Source organism: Rhineura floridana, chromosome 8 (genome assembly GCF_030035675.1).
Source record: "Rhineura floridana isolate rRhiFlo1 chromosome 8, rRhiFlo1.hap2, whole genome shotgun sequence".
Taxonomy (NCBI): domain Eukaryota; kingdom Metazoa; phylum Chordata; class Lepidosauria; order Squamata; family Rhineuridae; genus Rhineura; species Rhineura floridana.
The window spans coordinates 9,362,968-9,376,039 of NC_084487.1; the positions used below are offsets into that span (position 1 = coordinate 9,362,968).

Below are 13,072 nucleotides of genomic sequence, written 5' to 3' on the forward strand. Positions count from 1 at the left end.
AACTTATGCATTCCGCTTAAAGAAGTCTTGCAATTTACAGGGCAGATCAGAGGACCATCAAGGTAAGGTGAAAGGTATACTATAGTCCACTGTGAATTTGGTCTTTTTCTCAACTGCAGTATTTGGTTTGGGATGAGTTAATCCAGAATGGGGGCAGGGGGAGAAACTATGAAGGCCCGTTTGCTGAATTCCAGCTGTTATTCGCCACAGTTGCAGTGGGCATCTCAAGCTGCTGGAGAGCAAACAGAGGATTGTACTGGTACAGCTATAGTGGCATCCCATGTTTAGGCAACCGCGGTAGAGCAACTTGGCTCTGTACCAATCACCATTTTAATTGCCCCAAATACTGGCTCGGTTTGCACGCAATGCTTAGCCAAACCATGGTTTAGCGTGATCGTGTGGGTTCCTGGACAAGAGATCGTGGCTGCTTTGCTTCTCCTCTGGTGCTGCGCTGCTGTGAGCTAAGCCTGATTTGGCTTAGCATATCATCTAAGCCCAGGCTTGTGTCACTCCAGACAAACCATGAGCTGTAACAAGGTTTGTTCCACCAGGAGGAGCAAAGCGGCCACAATCTCCTCTCCGAGAGTCCACATACTCGTACATTCTCGCTAAGCCATGGTTTGGCTTAGTGCCATGTGTGAATTGGGTCACTGTGTGTTTCCTTTTGCTGTTCACATTGCTGGTGTTTGACAGCCAGTACTGCTCTTTTGGTTATGCAAAATGAGAGAGGGGTACCTTCCTCCACTGTCTTCTTACCCTCTCAAAACCACTTGGATTACATGTCTGTAACACGCAGAGTGATGAGAGGGAGCAGGTGAACCAATAAGTAGGATTGCATCAAAATGCCATCTCTATTAATTGGATATTTACCAAATTATCGGGAAAGTGTCCATATAAATACATACGACTTTAAAGCAGCAGTAGCCAAAGGAAGGTGATAAGATAACTGATAAGAGGTTAGAGTACAAAGTATCATAAAAGCCAAGAGAAATATTACTCCAAGTTTGGCAATTGGAATTTAGTGGTAGATCCTAGATGAAAACATTGATAATAATAATAATAATAAAATTTTATTTAATTAGTCGCCCATCTGTCCGCCTAAGCGGACACTCTGGGCGACGTATACAATAGAAATACAATGTAAAAACATATACAAACAGCAAATTACAATATTAACAGCAATTCATCTAACCATCCTTCAGTAATACAATATAAAGACCTAACCCACCCCCGAAATCCCATAGGCCTGCCTGAACAGCCAGGTCTTTAAAGCTTGGCGAAAAGCCATCAGGGAGGAGGCGTGACGAAGGTCAAAAGGAAGCAAGTTCCAGAGGGTGGGGGCCACAATCGAAAAGGCCCTCTCTCTGGTCCGCACCAGCCTAGCTGTTTTCACCGGTGGGACCGAGAGAAGGTCTTGTGAGGCTGATCTTGTTTGGCGACATATTTGGTGATACTGGAGGCGTTCCTTCAGATAGACTGGGCCGGAACCGTATAGGGTTTTAAAGGTTAGTACCAACACCTTGAATTGGGCCCGGTACACAACTGGCAACCAGTGTAACTCCATCAATACTGGGGTAACATGATCTCGGTGATGGCTCTGCTTTATTAAGCGTGCCGCCGCATTCTGTACCAGTTGTAATATCCGGACCGTCTTCAGGGGTAACCCCACGTAGAGCGCATTACAATAGTTTAATCGAGAGGAGACCAGGGCATGTATAGATCTGCTTGAATAATATCTGGGCCACAGTTACCATTCAATTTCATTTCTGTATTCGTCAAAGGCCACAACAGAATATAGAACACAATATAAAATGCCAGTCATTTAAATCGTCACAATACGTTAAAAATTGAGTGAACCAATTTCGTTTTCATAGGAGCAGTTCATAACTTGAGACTCAACAAAAGAAGCATGAGATTTAGATAAATACGTTAGAATGGTGAATTCATTTTTTTATATCTAGACTTTATTCAGACCACTGTGCTTGCACAATAACATCAAGGTTCCTCTTGCACTGGGATTTAGTTAATGTGCACATTGGTAACTGAAAACTACAGCAAACTGTGTATGTGTCAGTTACAAGATTAATTGTCTCAGTTTAACCAAAAGACAGCAAGCACTAGATGTGGGGTAGAGTGTGGGGTAGAGATCACAGAACAATAACAACTGGAGAAATCTGTACAAGCCAACAGAAGGCATGACACATCATACATTTTGTAATTTTCCCCTTGTTTTTTGTAGCCACCATCAGAAGGGAGGAAAACATGTAAGAAACTGGTAGATGGGATTTATATGAGATGAAAAATGAAATGGACTGCCTGTGTTAGGAACAAATTGAAAATACCCCCGTCCCCTCTCCTCGGAAGGGTGAGCTAGAAGCCTAGTACACTTATTTTACCTGTTAGTGGTCCAGCCAGATACCAAAAGTAAAGCAGACACACAGACAATTACTTGCTTGATCAAGAAAGGGGTCTCTAACCACACAGACCACAGTCTGTCGGGAGAGAGAACCGCGTTTATTAGGTAAAAGTCCCATTATATAGGGTTTTACAGCAAAACAAGGCATTATGTTTTTAAAAAGGCATACCCAAAGGAAATACAATATTACATCTTTATGGAGATAAGTAACCGCGTTAGCTCATTATGGTTACATTTGCTTTTGATTCTAAAAGGCGAGAGTTGTGATAACGTATTTGTATACTTGTCAGTCAAAAGGAAACTTGTTGTGAGATCAGAGCTACAAGAAGGCGAGGAAAAGGGGCAGATTGACACCAAAGAGATAAAAATGTTTCTACTGTGCTTATGAACTTAACATAGTCAGCAATATTACGCAAAACTTAAGGAAACATTGTACAAGAAATTATGAGAAAATGTCTTGTTTGTACTGACTTAGCTTACAATGTTGCAGGATGGGTATAGTGACTTTAAGACAGAGTGAAATAATAACATCAGAAGGGAAACATTTTATCTCGTTTTTACAGAGATGTTTACGGTCAGAGAGGCGCCTTTGAGGGTTTTTCTCATGAGGGAAGAAACTGAACTTTGAGTTGTATTTCTCTGGGTTCCAGAAATCTTTGCAACATTGGTTCTGACAGAAATGTAGGTTCCTTTAAACCACTCCTGACAGCCCTGGGCAACTTTTTGGGGTCGAGAATAAATTTATTCCTAACAATTCCCTGATATGCAGCTAAAACTCAAACAAGACTTGTTTGAGTTACAGCTGCACCATTATTGTTACTAGTAGAAGTCACTCCGGGGCATGAAAGAGCGGCTGTGAAGAGAAAAGTCATTAGGGAAAGGGGGCCTTCTCAGGCACTGAGTTCCAAGAGTTGAAAAGAGGGAGAATAAGCTAGGTAGACATTGTATACAGCAGCATAAGGAAATCAGACCTGAAATTCCAAGAAAAATGTAAAGTAAAATCTGGTGCCAGCTAGGCCATTGCTTGAACCATTCCGTGAGGCTTGGGAAGGAAGAAGAGGTCTTGATGCGTTCTACATCGTTGTAAACTGTGTTGAGGTGATTTAAATGTTGCAAAACATCAGCTTTCCTGTCTGTTATTGAAGTGCAACATTCACTCCCAATCAAAGAACAAATTCCCCCTGAGCTGGCCAATAAATAATCAATTCCTAACCTATTTTGTAAAGTTATGGTCCAAATTTGTCCCTGCTCGTTAGTCAAATCTCGCAATGAGGCTGTGGTGTCATTTAAAAAATCCTCAAAGTCTTGAGAAAGTTTAATTAGGTCTTGACAGGTTTGGGCTGCCCCATAATGTGGAAAAAATCCTCGCAACACTGCCTCCCCTGTGTCTTTTCGATTTCGGTGCCTTGCTGTAGGAAGAGAAAGAGTGGTTCTAATCCCGGGCATAACTCTTCCCAAAGTGCAAGTCCATCTTACTAGGGATGGCAGCCTCCGCTGAGCCCTATGGCCACATAACCACCGCAATCCTCGGGGAGTGGGCTTGGTGTATAATGAAAGAATAAAGGAGAATAATTCAGGGCTCTGAGCATCTTGGGGAATGAGGGTAGCCCAAGCCTGTACCCATGTGTCATTGATTGTGGTTGCTGCATTAAGTAACTGAGCATTGTTGAAAACCCCCCAAGAGCCCCCCTTTCTCCGGTTAAGAATGAATTTACAGGAGAGCCCCATGTTGGTGCGTGGGCTGCTACTTACGCACACTTCCCCCTGAAGTGGCCCGCTGGTATCCAAAGGACCATCTAATTCTTTGGCTGGTTGCCAGTTCTTAAAACTTCTTTTAAAGATAGGGGCGCGCCTATGAGGGGCACCCCTGCAACTCCATGAGGGGGAGTGTGGGCGCATACGTAACAGGATCCGTTTTGTGGGGCTGAGGCTTCCAAAAGAGAGAGAAAAATATTTGCTTTCCAGCTTTCCCCTTGAAGTGTGAGGGATGGGAGAGTGAGAGGCTTCAAAGAGGGCTTTGAAGTTAAGTCGGATAGACTCGGGGGAGCAAACCAGTTGAGCTGGCTCCTTTGCAAAGCAATATAACAATTATATTCCCCTAACCCAATGCAAAACTTAGGTACTGTTGTTCCCAAATTGCGATAAGTAAAAACAGAATATTCTTGAAGAACAGATCTGGGGTCCAGTGATGTGGGGCATGCTGAGGCTCTGGTTAGACCTGTGGCTGGCGTACAATTTACAGCCAAGTAAATGGCCCATGCTATGTCTGCCCTCACACACTGAGTGACCAGGAAGCCATTGAGGTTGTGTTGAAAAACTACAGCCGCTTTCTGACACCTTGTTTTCCATCCTGCAATTTCTACAGTGAAGGGTTGATTATGAGTTAAAAGCACATGGTAAAGGTAAGGATCTGGACACTCACCCAGTACCTTCGGATTTGGCAGCCCATTTCGGATCCCAGCGAGAGGAGGTTTGTAGTCCTCCCCCGTGCATATTTTTATTCCATCAGGACAACACGAAGGGAAAACAAGGCTCAATTGCACAAGTACACAAAGAATACAATAGAGAACCCCACAGTCCTGAGGCGTAAAATAGTTCATGATATTTCAGCTGTGCGGAAAGGGATAGTCTCTGGTGCCCATAGATCAGTCACGGGGTCTCTTTTTAAGCGTAAAGCTGGCACAATTCTGTCCTCTGAGTCCACAAGTTCTTGTCCGTCTTGGGGTGGCATGTCCGGTACTTCCGCAGGGCTGAAGTCTACAACGGCAGGCTTTACGTGTGCGTGATGAATCCAAGACTTCCTCCCTTCCAGAAAAACTGCCGTCTGGGTAGTTAATAGAACCTGGTGAGGACCGCTGAATCTTGGCAGGAGTGGACTGCGACGGACAAATTTTTTCGCCCACACGAAATCACCTGGCTGGAAAGGGTGCACTTGGTCTTCGAGCGGAACCGTTTGCGCGTACCTGGCCATGCGCCACAAGGCTCGCAATCTGTTGTGTAAAGAAAGAAACTGAGAACATGTCACATGCTCCCCCCCCAACAGGGACACATCGGGTTTTGGGAGGCCCCCACCCTTGGAGGGTGGATGACCGTACAGCAACTCGTAGGGAGAGAGACCCAGAGTTCGAGTGGGCCGGGTGCGCATGTGGAAAAGAACGATAGGGAGTGCTTGAGGCCACTTTAATCTAGTCTCCTGGCAATATTTTGCTAAAAATGATTTCAATTCCCTGTTCTGTCTCTCAGTTTTTCCAGTGGATTGTGGTCTGTAAGCGGTGTGAAAGAGGTGGGAGATACCCAAGCCCTCTTCTACATGTTTTAAAACTTGTCCAGTAAAGTGGGTGCCCTGGTCAGAATCTATGGTCACTGGGACCCCAAACCTTGGAATGACCTCCTTCAGCAATAACTTTGCCACGGTGAGTGCGGTGGCATTTGTAGTGGGGTAAGCTTCCACCCAGGATGTTAGGGTGCAGACAATAACAAGTAAATGTTTTTTACCCATTGCTGATGGTAAATCAACAAAGTCCATCTGCAAATGTTGGAAGGGTGCAGCTGCTGCTGGTCGCCCCCCTCGTGGTGCTCTATTTGGTAAAGCCGGTCCGTTAGCCTGGCACAGACTACAGGCTTTTACGATTGCAGCGCATATAGATTGAATGCCAGGTGTGTACCAAAATCTGGATATCGTGTCTACCAAAGCATGAGTTCCATAGTGTCCTCCTTTATTATGGTGCCAGGCAACTGCCACGAAATACATGGAGCGAGGTAGACAGGCTCTTCCATCTGGCATAACCCACAAGTCATTCCTGTAGCTGGCCCCCAGCGCTTCCCAAGCTCGAGTTTCCTTTGGGGGTACAGACGTTAAAGTGGTGGGTTGGAAATCATCAGTAATTCATGCCAGTGTAGGAAAAGAAAGAGGGAGTCTTGCTGCTTTCTTGGCTGTAATGTCTGCTAGGGCATTCCCCATTGCTATAGGATCGCGATCTTTGGTGTGCGCCTTGCAATGAATGACAGCTATTTCCGCTGGTTTCTGAACTGCTTCTAGCAATTTCTGCACTAAAGACAGGTGTTGAATAGGCTTCCCCCCCGCAGTTAGAAACCCTCTATATTTCCACAGGTGGATGTGGCAATGAATGACCCCAAAAGCATAGCGGCTGTCTGTAAAAATAGAAACAGTCTTACCCTCCACTATTTGGCAGGCTCTGGTCAATGCATATAGTTCAGCTGCTTGTGTGCCCCATCGACCAGGGAGGGCGGCTGCTTCCACTGATTCCCATTGATTAACAACAGCATAGCCTGTATACCGCGTTCCCTCAAGATAGAAGGAACTCCCGTCCGTGAAAAGGATCAGATCTGGGTTGGACAACGCCTCGTCAGACAAATTTTGTCTTACTTGGAGGATGGAGTTAACCACTTCCACGCAATCATGGTTGTCCAAGGGTGCAGGGAGATCAGGCATCAGGGTGGCTGGGTTCAACTGACCGCATCTCTCAAAGGCCAAATTTGGATCCTCCAGCAATTCTGCTTCAAGTTGTTGTTGTCTTTGAGCTGAAAAAATTTGGGTTGTGCCTCTGCGGAGGAGAGCTGGTAAAGCATGAGAAGTCCATACAACAGTATTATGCCCCAGAGTTAAACTTTTGCTCTTTCGCACTAAGAGCGCCGCCGCCATTAGAGCGCGTGTGCAGGAGGGGGTGCCCTTTGCCACATTGTCTATTTGTTGTGAATAAAATGCTACCGGGAAGTGGCTAGGACCCCATTTCTGGGTCAGAACTCCGCTGGCTACCCCCTCCCTCTCGTGCACAAATAAGTGAAAGGGCTTGCCGTAGTCTGATGGCCTGAGAGACATTGAGGTCGCCACACTGTCCTTTAATTGCTGGAATGCTGTTATCGCCTCGGGGCCCCACACAAGGGGGTCTGCAGCCTTTTTAGCCGTGAGAGCATGAAGAGGTTTACAGAGTTCCCCACAGGAAGGGAGCCACTGTCTACAGAATCCAATGATGCCTAAAAATCCCCTCAGCTGCTTCTTGGAGCGGGGCAGCGGGCATTGCCGTATTGCAGACATCCTTTCTGGGTCCATCTGTCTGCCATCTGGCATCAATATGAATCCCAAGTACTTTACTCTCTGGGAGACCCATTGTAATTTCTTTGGGTCTACCTTGTGTCCTCTAGAATGGAGATAACGTAAGAGTGCCTTACCATCTTCCCGCAATCTGCCCTCAGTCACATTGGTCAATAAGACATCGTCTACATAAAGAATAATAGTAGAGCCTCCAGGTGAGGTGAAGTCTATCAGATCTTCTCTTAAACATTGGCTAAATATTTGTGGTGAATTTTGATATCCCTGAGGAATTCGATCCCAAACCATACTGCAATGGTTCCATTCAAAGCCGAACAAATATTTAGATTCTGGGTGCAAAGGGATGCTTAAAAAAGCGTTTTTTAAGTCTATTACTGTGAACCATTGAGCATCCCAAGGAATTTGGCTGATGATTGTGGCCACATCTGGTACTGCAGTGTGGAGGGGCACAACAAATCTATTCACGGCACGCAAGTCCTGACAAAATCTCCATTTAACAGGATCTCCTGGGTTCTTTGGGAGTTTCTTGATAGGCAAAATGGGAGAGTTGCATGGGGTGCGTTGGGGGTGTATAATTCCCTTTCTGATAAACCCCTCAATAATGGGACGGATTCCTTCCCGTGCTTCTAGAGACAAAGGGTACTGCTGAATGCGAGGAGGGGGAAGGTTTTACTTTACCTGGATTTTGATTGGCTGTACTGACTTCAAAAGTCCCACGTCAGTATCCCCTATTCCCCATAGCGAAGCAGGCAGTCCCGTCAAGTCTTCGTGTAATGTAATGTTTCCTAACGTGTGTGCAGCATCCCTTACCCCTAATACACTGAGCAACAATCCCACCCCTCCAGGAGTGCAGGTTAAAGTAGCCTCAAGTTTACAAAGCATGTCTCGCCCCATGAGAGGCATGGGGCAGTCTCTGGAAAACAAGAAAACATGGTTAAACGTTCGTCCTTTGTGCTCAACTTGTAAAGGTTTTGTAACAGCGAAAGCCTGTGGAACCCCCCCCATTCCCATTGCAAGTTTTGAATCTTCAGTAAGCCATGTATTTGGCGCCTTGTTCAAAAGAGAGTAAGTTGCACCTGTGTCAACCAAGAAGGCAAATTCAAGTCCTTCTACATGCATTGAAATAACGGGCTCAGCCGTTGCAGGGGGAAGGAGAAGGAATGCGCCCGCCAAGAACAGAAGCGCTAGCATTCCTAACTCCTTCCAGGAATGAGCAGTCTGATTAGTAGGTTCAGTTAGTCATTGTTGAGTCTGTCTCTGGGGTGGCATTCCAATCTGGTTCCAGGCGGCTTGGATCTGTTGTTGAGGCGGTGGCGCGCTAGGAGACATCTGGGGAGGAGGCAGTGCACTGGTATCTGCAAAAGTAAAAGGATTACCATACCCATCCGGAACCCCGTTCCCTTCTGCCAGTGGGCAGTCTCTCCGAAAATGAGACGGATCCCCACATCGGTAGCAACCCTGGTTGCTCCCGGTCCCCCAACCTGTTTGTCCTCGTCCCCGACCTCTGGAACCTCTACCTCTCCCCCCTCGGAGATACCTGCTTCCTAAGGAACCACGAAGAGCGGTTGCAAGCATTTGGTACTGTTCCTTCTTTTCACGCTTCCGAGATTTTTCCTTCTCATTCTCCCACACGACATCTGCTACTTCCAGAATGGTAGCGACCGTCTCAGTGCCCCATCCGGGCCGAAAGTGTTGAAAGTAATCTCGTATGGCCAGAATTGCTTGATGCACAAATGAAGCAATCAACGTGGGTTGATCCTCTTTCTTTTCTGGGTTCAAATTGGTGTAATTGCGTGCACCTTCTAGCAACCGGGTCCAGAATTTATGTGGAGCCTCGGTAGATTCCTGCCTAATGGCCAGGAACTTAGTCTGGTTGGGTGGTTTTTGGGCCATTTGTTTTAGGTGAGTAAGAAGCCGTTCCCGGTCAGTTCTGAGCTGCGTGTGTCTGTCAGCAGTCCATTCATTACCTGTCCATAAGGCTGCTGCTTCCGTTCTCCTTTCCCATGATCGCCTGGCTGTTGGATCCTCAGTAGCCCAGGCAGTTTCAAGCGCCCAAAGACGGCTTCGCTCCTCTCCTGTCAACATTCGGTCTAAGAGATAATTAACGTCTCCATACGTGGGATTATGACTACTGAACAATCTTCTTAACAAATTCTGGATCTTAATAGGGGATTCCTCGAAGGATCCTTCCAGCTGACTCCATTGCTGAAGGTCCCATTCGAGCCACGCTTTGTATTCTGGAAGCGCTGTGTGTTTCATGGCCCCACTGGCATCGATGTATGGCTGCTGGTTTACCACCAAGGGAAGCATCCTTTCGGCTGACGGTGGTGGGGACGCTGTTGGTGCCTGTTGCGCTTCCTGACTTGCGCAGGATCGGAGAGATGAGCCTGCTTGACAGGTAAAAACTTGCGGAGGTGTTTGGGGTGTTTGAAAAAGAGAAAAGCGTGGGGTATCAGGAGAGGAAGCAGGGAAAGAGGATTGGGGGCAGTGGGGACAAGGGTTGAGACTTAGGGGACATGCAACAGATACAGGTGCTGAGTGTGGGGTAAAACAAAAGGATGCTGGTAACAATCGACGTTCCGTTGTAGAGCTCACACATTCAGTACCGTCCTGTTGTCTTGGTTGTTGAGTGAGAATCTGGTGTAGGATCGGGTGCTGTGATTGTGGTGATGGTGTGTCAAAAGTGTGGTTACATGGTGTGCTTGTGTGTGTGTGTGCATGTGTGGGTGACTGACCCTCCACGTCCATATTCTATCCTGGCCCCTGCGTGGGACTTTGGTCCACGCTAGGGTTAGTAGAATTACCGTCTACCTTGAGCTCCCTTTTTGACGACGCACCTTCAACTCTTAAACTTGAGTTGAACGTTAACCCCGAAGGGGTTCCATCATTCAGAGGGCTAGAATGTGGCGAGGTAAACGTAATTGCTGTGCGGCCAGTAGGCTGCCGTCTGGGAGTGTCATCAGAAAAATAGCCAGGAGGAGGATGGCTGTCAGTCATGTTTCTTCCTACCATTATTCGAGCTGCAAGCCAGTTCTGCGCCCCCACTTGCCATAGGTGCCAGAAAGCCAGCTGCGCTGGACCATCTTTGTCTAGCAGCCTCCTTACCCCATCTAGGCAGGCTGGTTCAAAAGATCCCGTCCGAGGCCACAGCCCACTTGCTGAGGGTGCCTCAACTGCAGTTAATTTCGGCAAGTCTCTTACACATAATTTTACCATGGTTTTTTTCTTCATACCCACCTGGACTGGAAGGCGTCCTTCATCCCAGTACCTACACATTAAACTTAACGGTGTTATAATATTGACAGGACAAACAACACATGCTTTACTATTCCCTTGCCCCATGATATCTGGTGGACACTGAAGTTCTTTTAATTTTACTGTTACTCCAGCTGTTCCACTATCCAGATTCACAAAACTCCATTCTAGAGAGAAAAGACAGCTCTCTGGGCGCCTATTGATATTTTGTAAAATCTGGAGCGGAATTCAGTGGAATCCGAGTCACGGCACCAATTGTTAGGAACAAATTGAAAATACCCCCTCCCCTCTCCTCGGAAGGGTGAGCTAGAAGCCTAGTACACTTATTTTACCTGTTAGTGGTCCAGCCAGATACCAAAAGTAAAGCAGACACACAGACAATTACTTGCTTGATCAAGAAAGGGGTCTCTAACCACACAGACCACAGTCTGTCGGGAGAGAGAACCGCGTTTATTAGGTAAAAGTCCCATTATATAGGGTTTTACAGCAAAACAAGGCATTATGTTTTTAAAAAGGCATACCCAAAGGAAATACAAAACAGGGGGAGTGTAACCCTGTTGATTCTCCTTGATCTCTCAGCGGCTTTTGATACCATCGACCATGGTATCCTTCTGGGGAGACTTGCTGATCTGGGAGTTGGAGGTACTGCTTGGCAGTGGTTCTGCTCCTATTTGGCGGGTCGTCTCCAGAAGGTAGTGCTTGGGGAGTTTTGCTCGGCACCCTGGGTCCTCCAATATGGAGTCCCACAGGGGTCAGTATTATCCCCCATGCTTTTTAACATCTACATGAAGCCGCTGGGTGCGGTCATCAGGAGTTTTGGAGTGCATTGCCACCAGTATGCTGATGACATGCAGCTCTACTTCTCCTGTTCATCTTTCTCAGGTGAGGCTGTCAAGCTGCTGAACCGATGCCTGGCTGCGGTAATGGACTGGATGAGAGCGAATAAATTGAAGCTCAATCCAGATAAGACTGAGATGCTGTTGGTGGGTGGTTCTCCTGACCAGATGGGAGAGGTTCAACCTGTTCTGGACGGGGTTGCACTCCCCCTGAAGGAGCGGGTTCGTAGTTTCGGAGTTCTTTTAGAACCATCCCTGTCACTGGAGGCACAGGTAGCCTCGGTGGTACGGAGTGCTTTCTATCAACTTCGGTTGGTGGCCCAACTACATCCCTATCTGGACAGGGAAAACCTTGCTTCAGTCGTCCATGCACTGGTAACCTCAAAATTGGACTACTGCAATGCACTCTACGTGGGGCTGCCTTTGAAGATGGTTCGGAAGCTGCAGCTCGTGCAAAACGCAGTGGCCAGATTGCTAACAGGAACTCGGAGATGTGAACATATAACACCGATTCTGGCCCGCTTGCACTGGCTGTCCATACGCTTCCGGGCTCAATTCAAAGTGCTGGTTTTGACTTATAAAGCCTTACACGGCTTGGGACCACAATACCTGATGGAGCCCCTCTCCCGATATGAATCTACCCGTACACTACGTTCAACATCAAAGGCTCTCCTTCGGGGACCCACCCAGAGAGAAGCCCGGAAGGTGACAACAAGGAAACGGGCTTTCTCTGTGGTGGCCCCCGAATTATGGAACTCTCTCCCTGATGAGGTACGCCTGGCGCCAACATTGTTATCCTTTCGGCGACAGGTAAAACCCTTTTTATTCTCCCAGGCGTTTTAACATTTTAACATCTACTTTTAACACCTACATCTATCACTCACAATCTTAATATTTTAGTAATTTTAACATTAACATCTTAAACAGCTTAATATTTTAACTGATTTAATACGTTTTTATACCTAACATTTTAGGATTGTATCTGTAGTTGTCTGTGTTTAACTATGTTTAGTTATTTTGATATATTGTTTAAGTGTTTGATATATGTTTTTAATTGTATACTGGATGTTTTTTATGCTGTGAACCGCCCAGATAGCTTCGGCTATTGGGCAGTATAAAAATATAATAAATAAATAAGTAGTCGTCCAAGGCCTCAGGGGATCTTAGACTCCTTATTTTTTTGGGAGCAGGGTCCCTATGTCAGCATGAAAGGGGAGTGTGTTAGTAACTGAGAAGAGTCTTGTAACATGCTTCCTTGTATTTTCCTGTTGACTGGAGCCAATCAGAGTGAGTCAACCAGTGAGAAGACTTTCCAGGAGCCAATGCTCCCACCTTTCATGCCGACTGGCTCCTAGGGACGTCTGTTGTGGTGGGAGAAGGCATTAACAAGGATCTTATTTCAGTTTGCCATCATACGACTGGCTGTTATACATTACGAAACAATCATAGAAAGATATTGATTTTTTAAAAATTTTACATATAGAGTTTTTTATG

The 13,072-nt window shown here is 46.4% G+C and overlaps 1 protein-coding gene across 1 annotated transcript; it reads right to left on the bottom strand.

Annotated features, from left to right (window-relative positions):
- Positions 1 to 2,439: 2,439 nt before the first annotated feature.
- LOC133390149 (endogenous retrovirus group PABLB member 1 Env polyprotein-like) lies at positions 2,440 to 6,634 on the bottom strand. The gene is made up of 2 exons (XM_061638121.1): positions 6,593 to 6,634; positions 2,440 to 5,406 (listed from the first exon to the last, which is right to left on the bottom strand). The coding sequence occupies exon 2, from the start codon at positions 4,313 to 4,315 to the stop codon at positions 3,236 to 3,238; it is 1,080 nt and encodes a 359-aa protein (XP_061494105.1). The 5' UTR covers positions 4,316 to 5,406; positions 6,593 to 6,634; the 3' UTR covers positions 2,440 to 3,235.
- Positions 6,635 to 13,072: the final 6,438 nt, after the last annotated feature.

Excerpts from the sequence above, each read along its gene's own strand:
- LOC133390149 (XM_061638121.1), bottom strand. The coding sequence starts at position 4,315 with ATGCGCCCACACTCCCCCTCATGGAGTTGCAGGGGTGCCCCTCATAGG.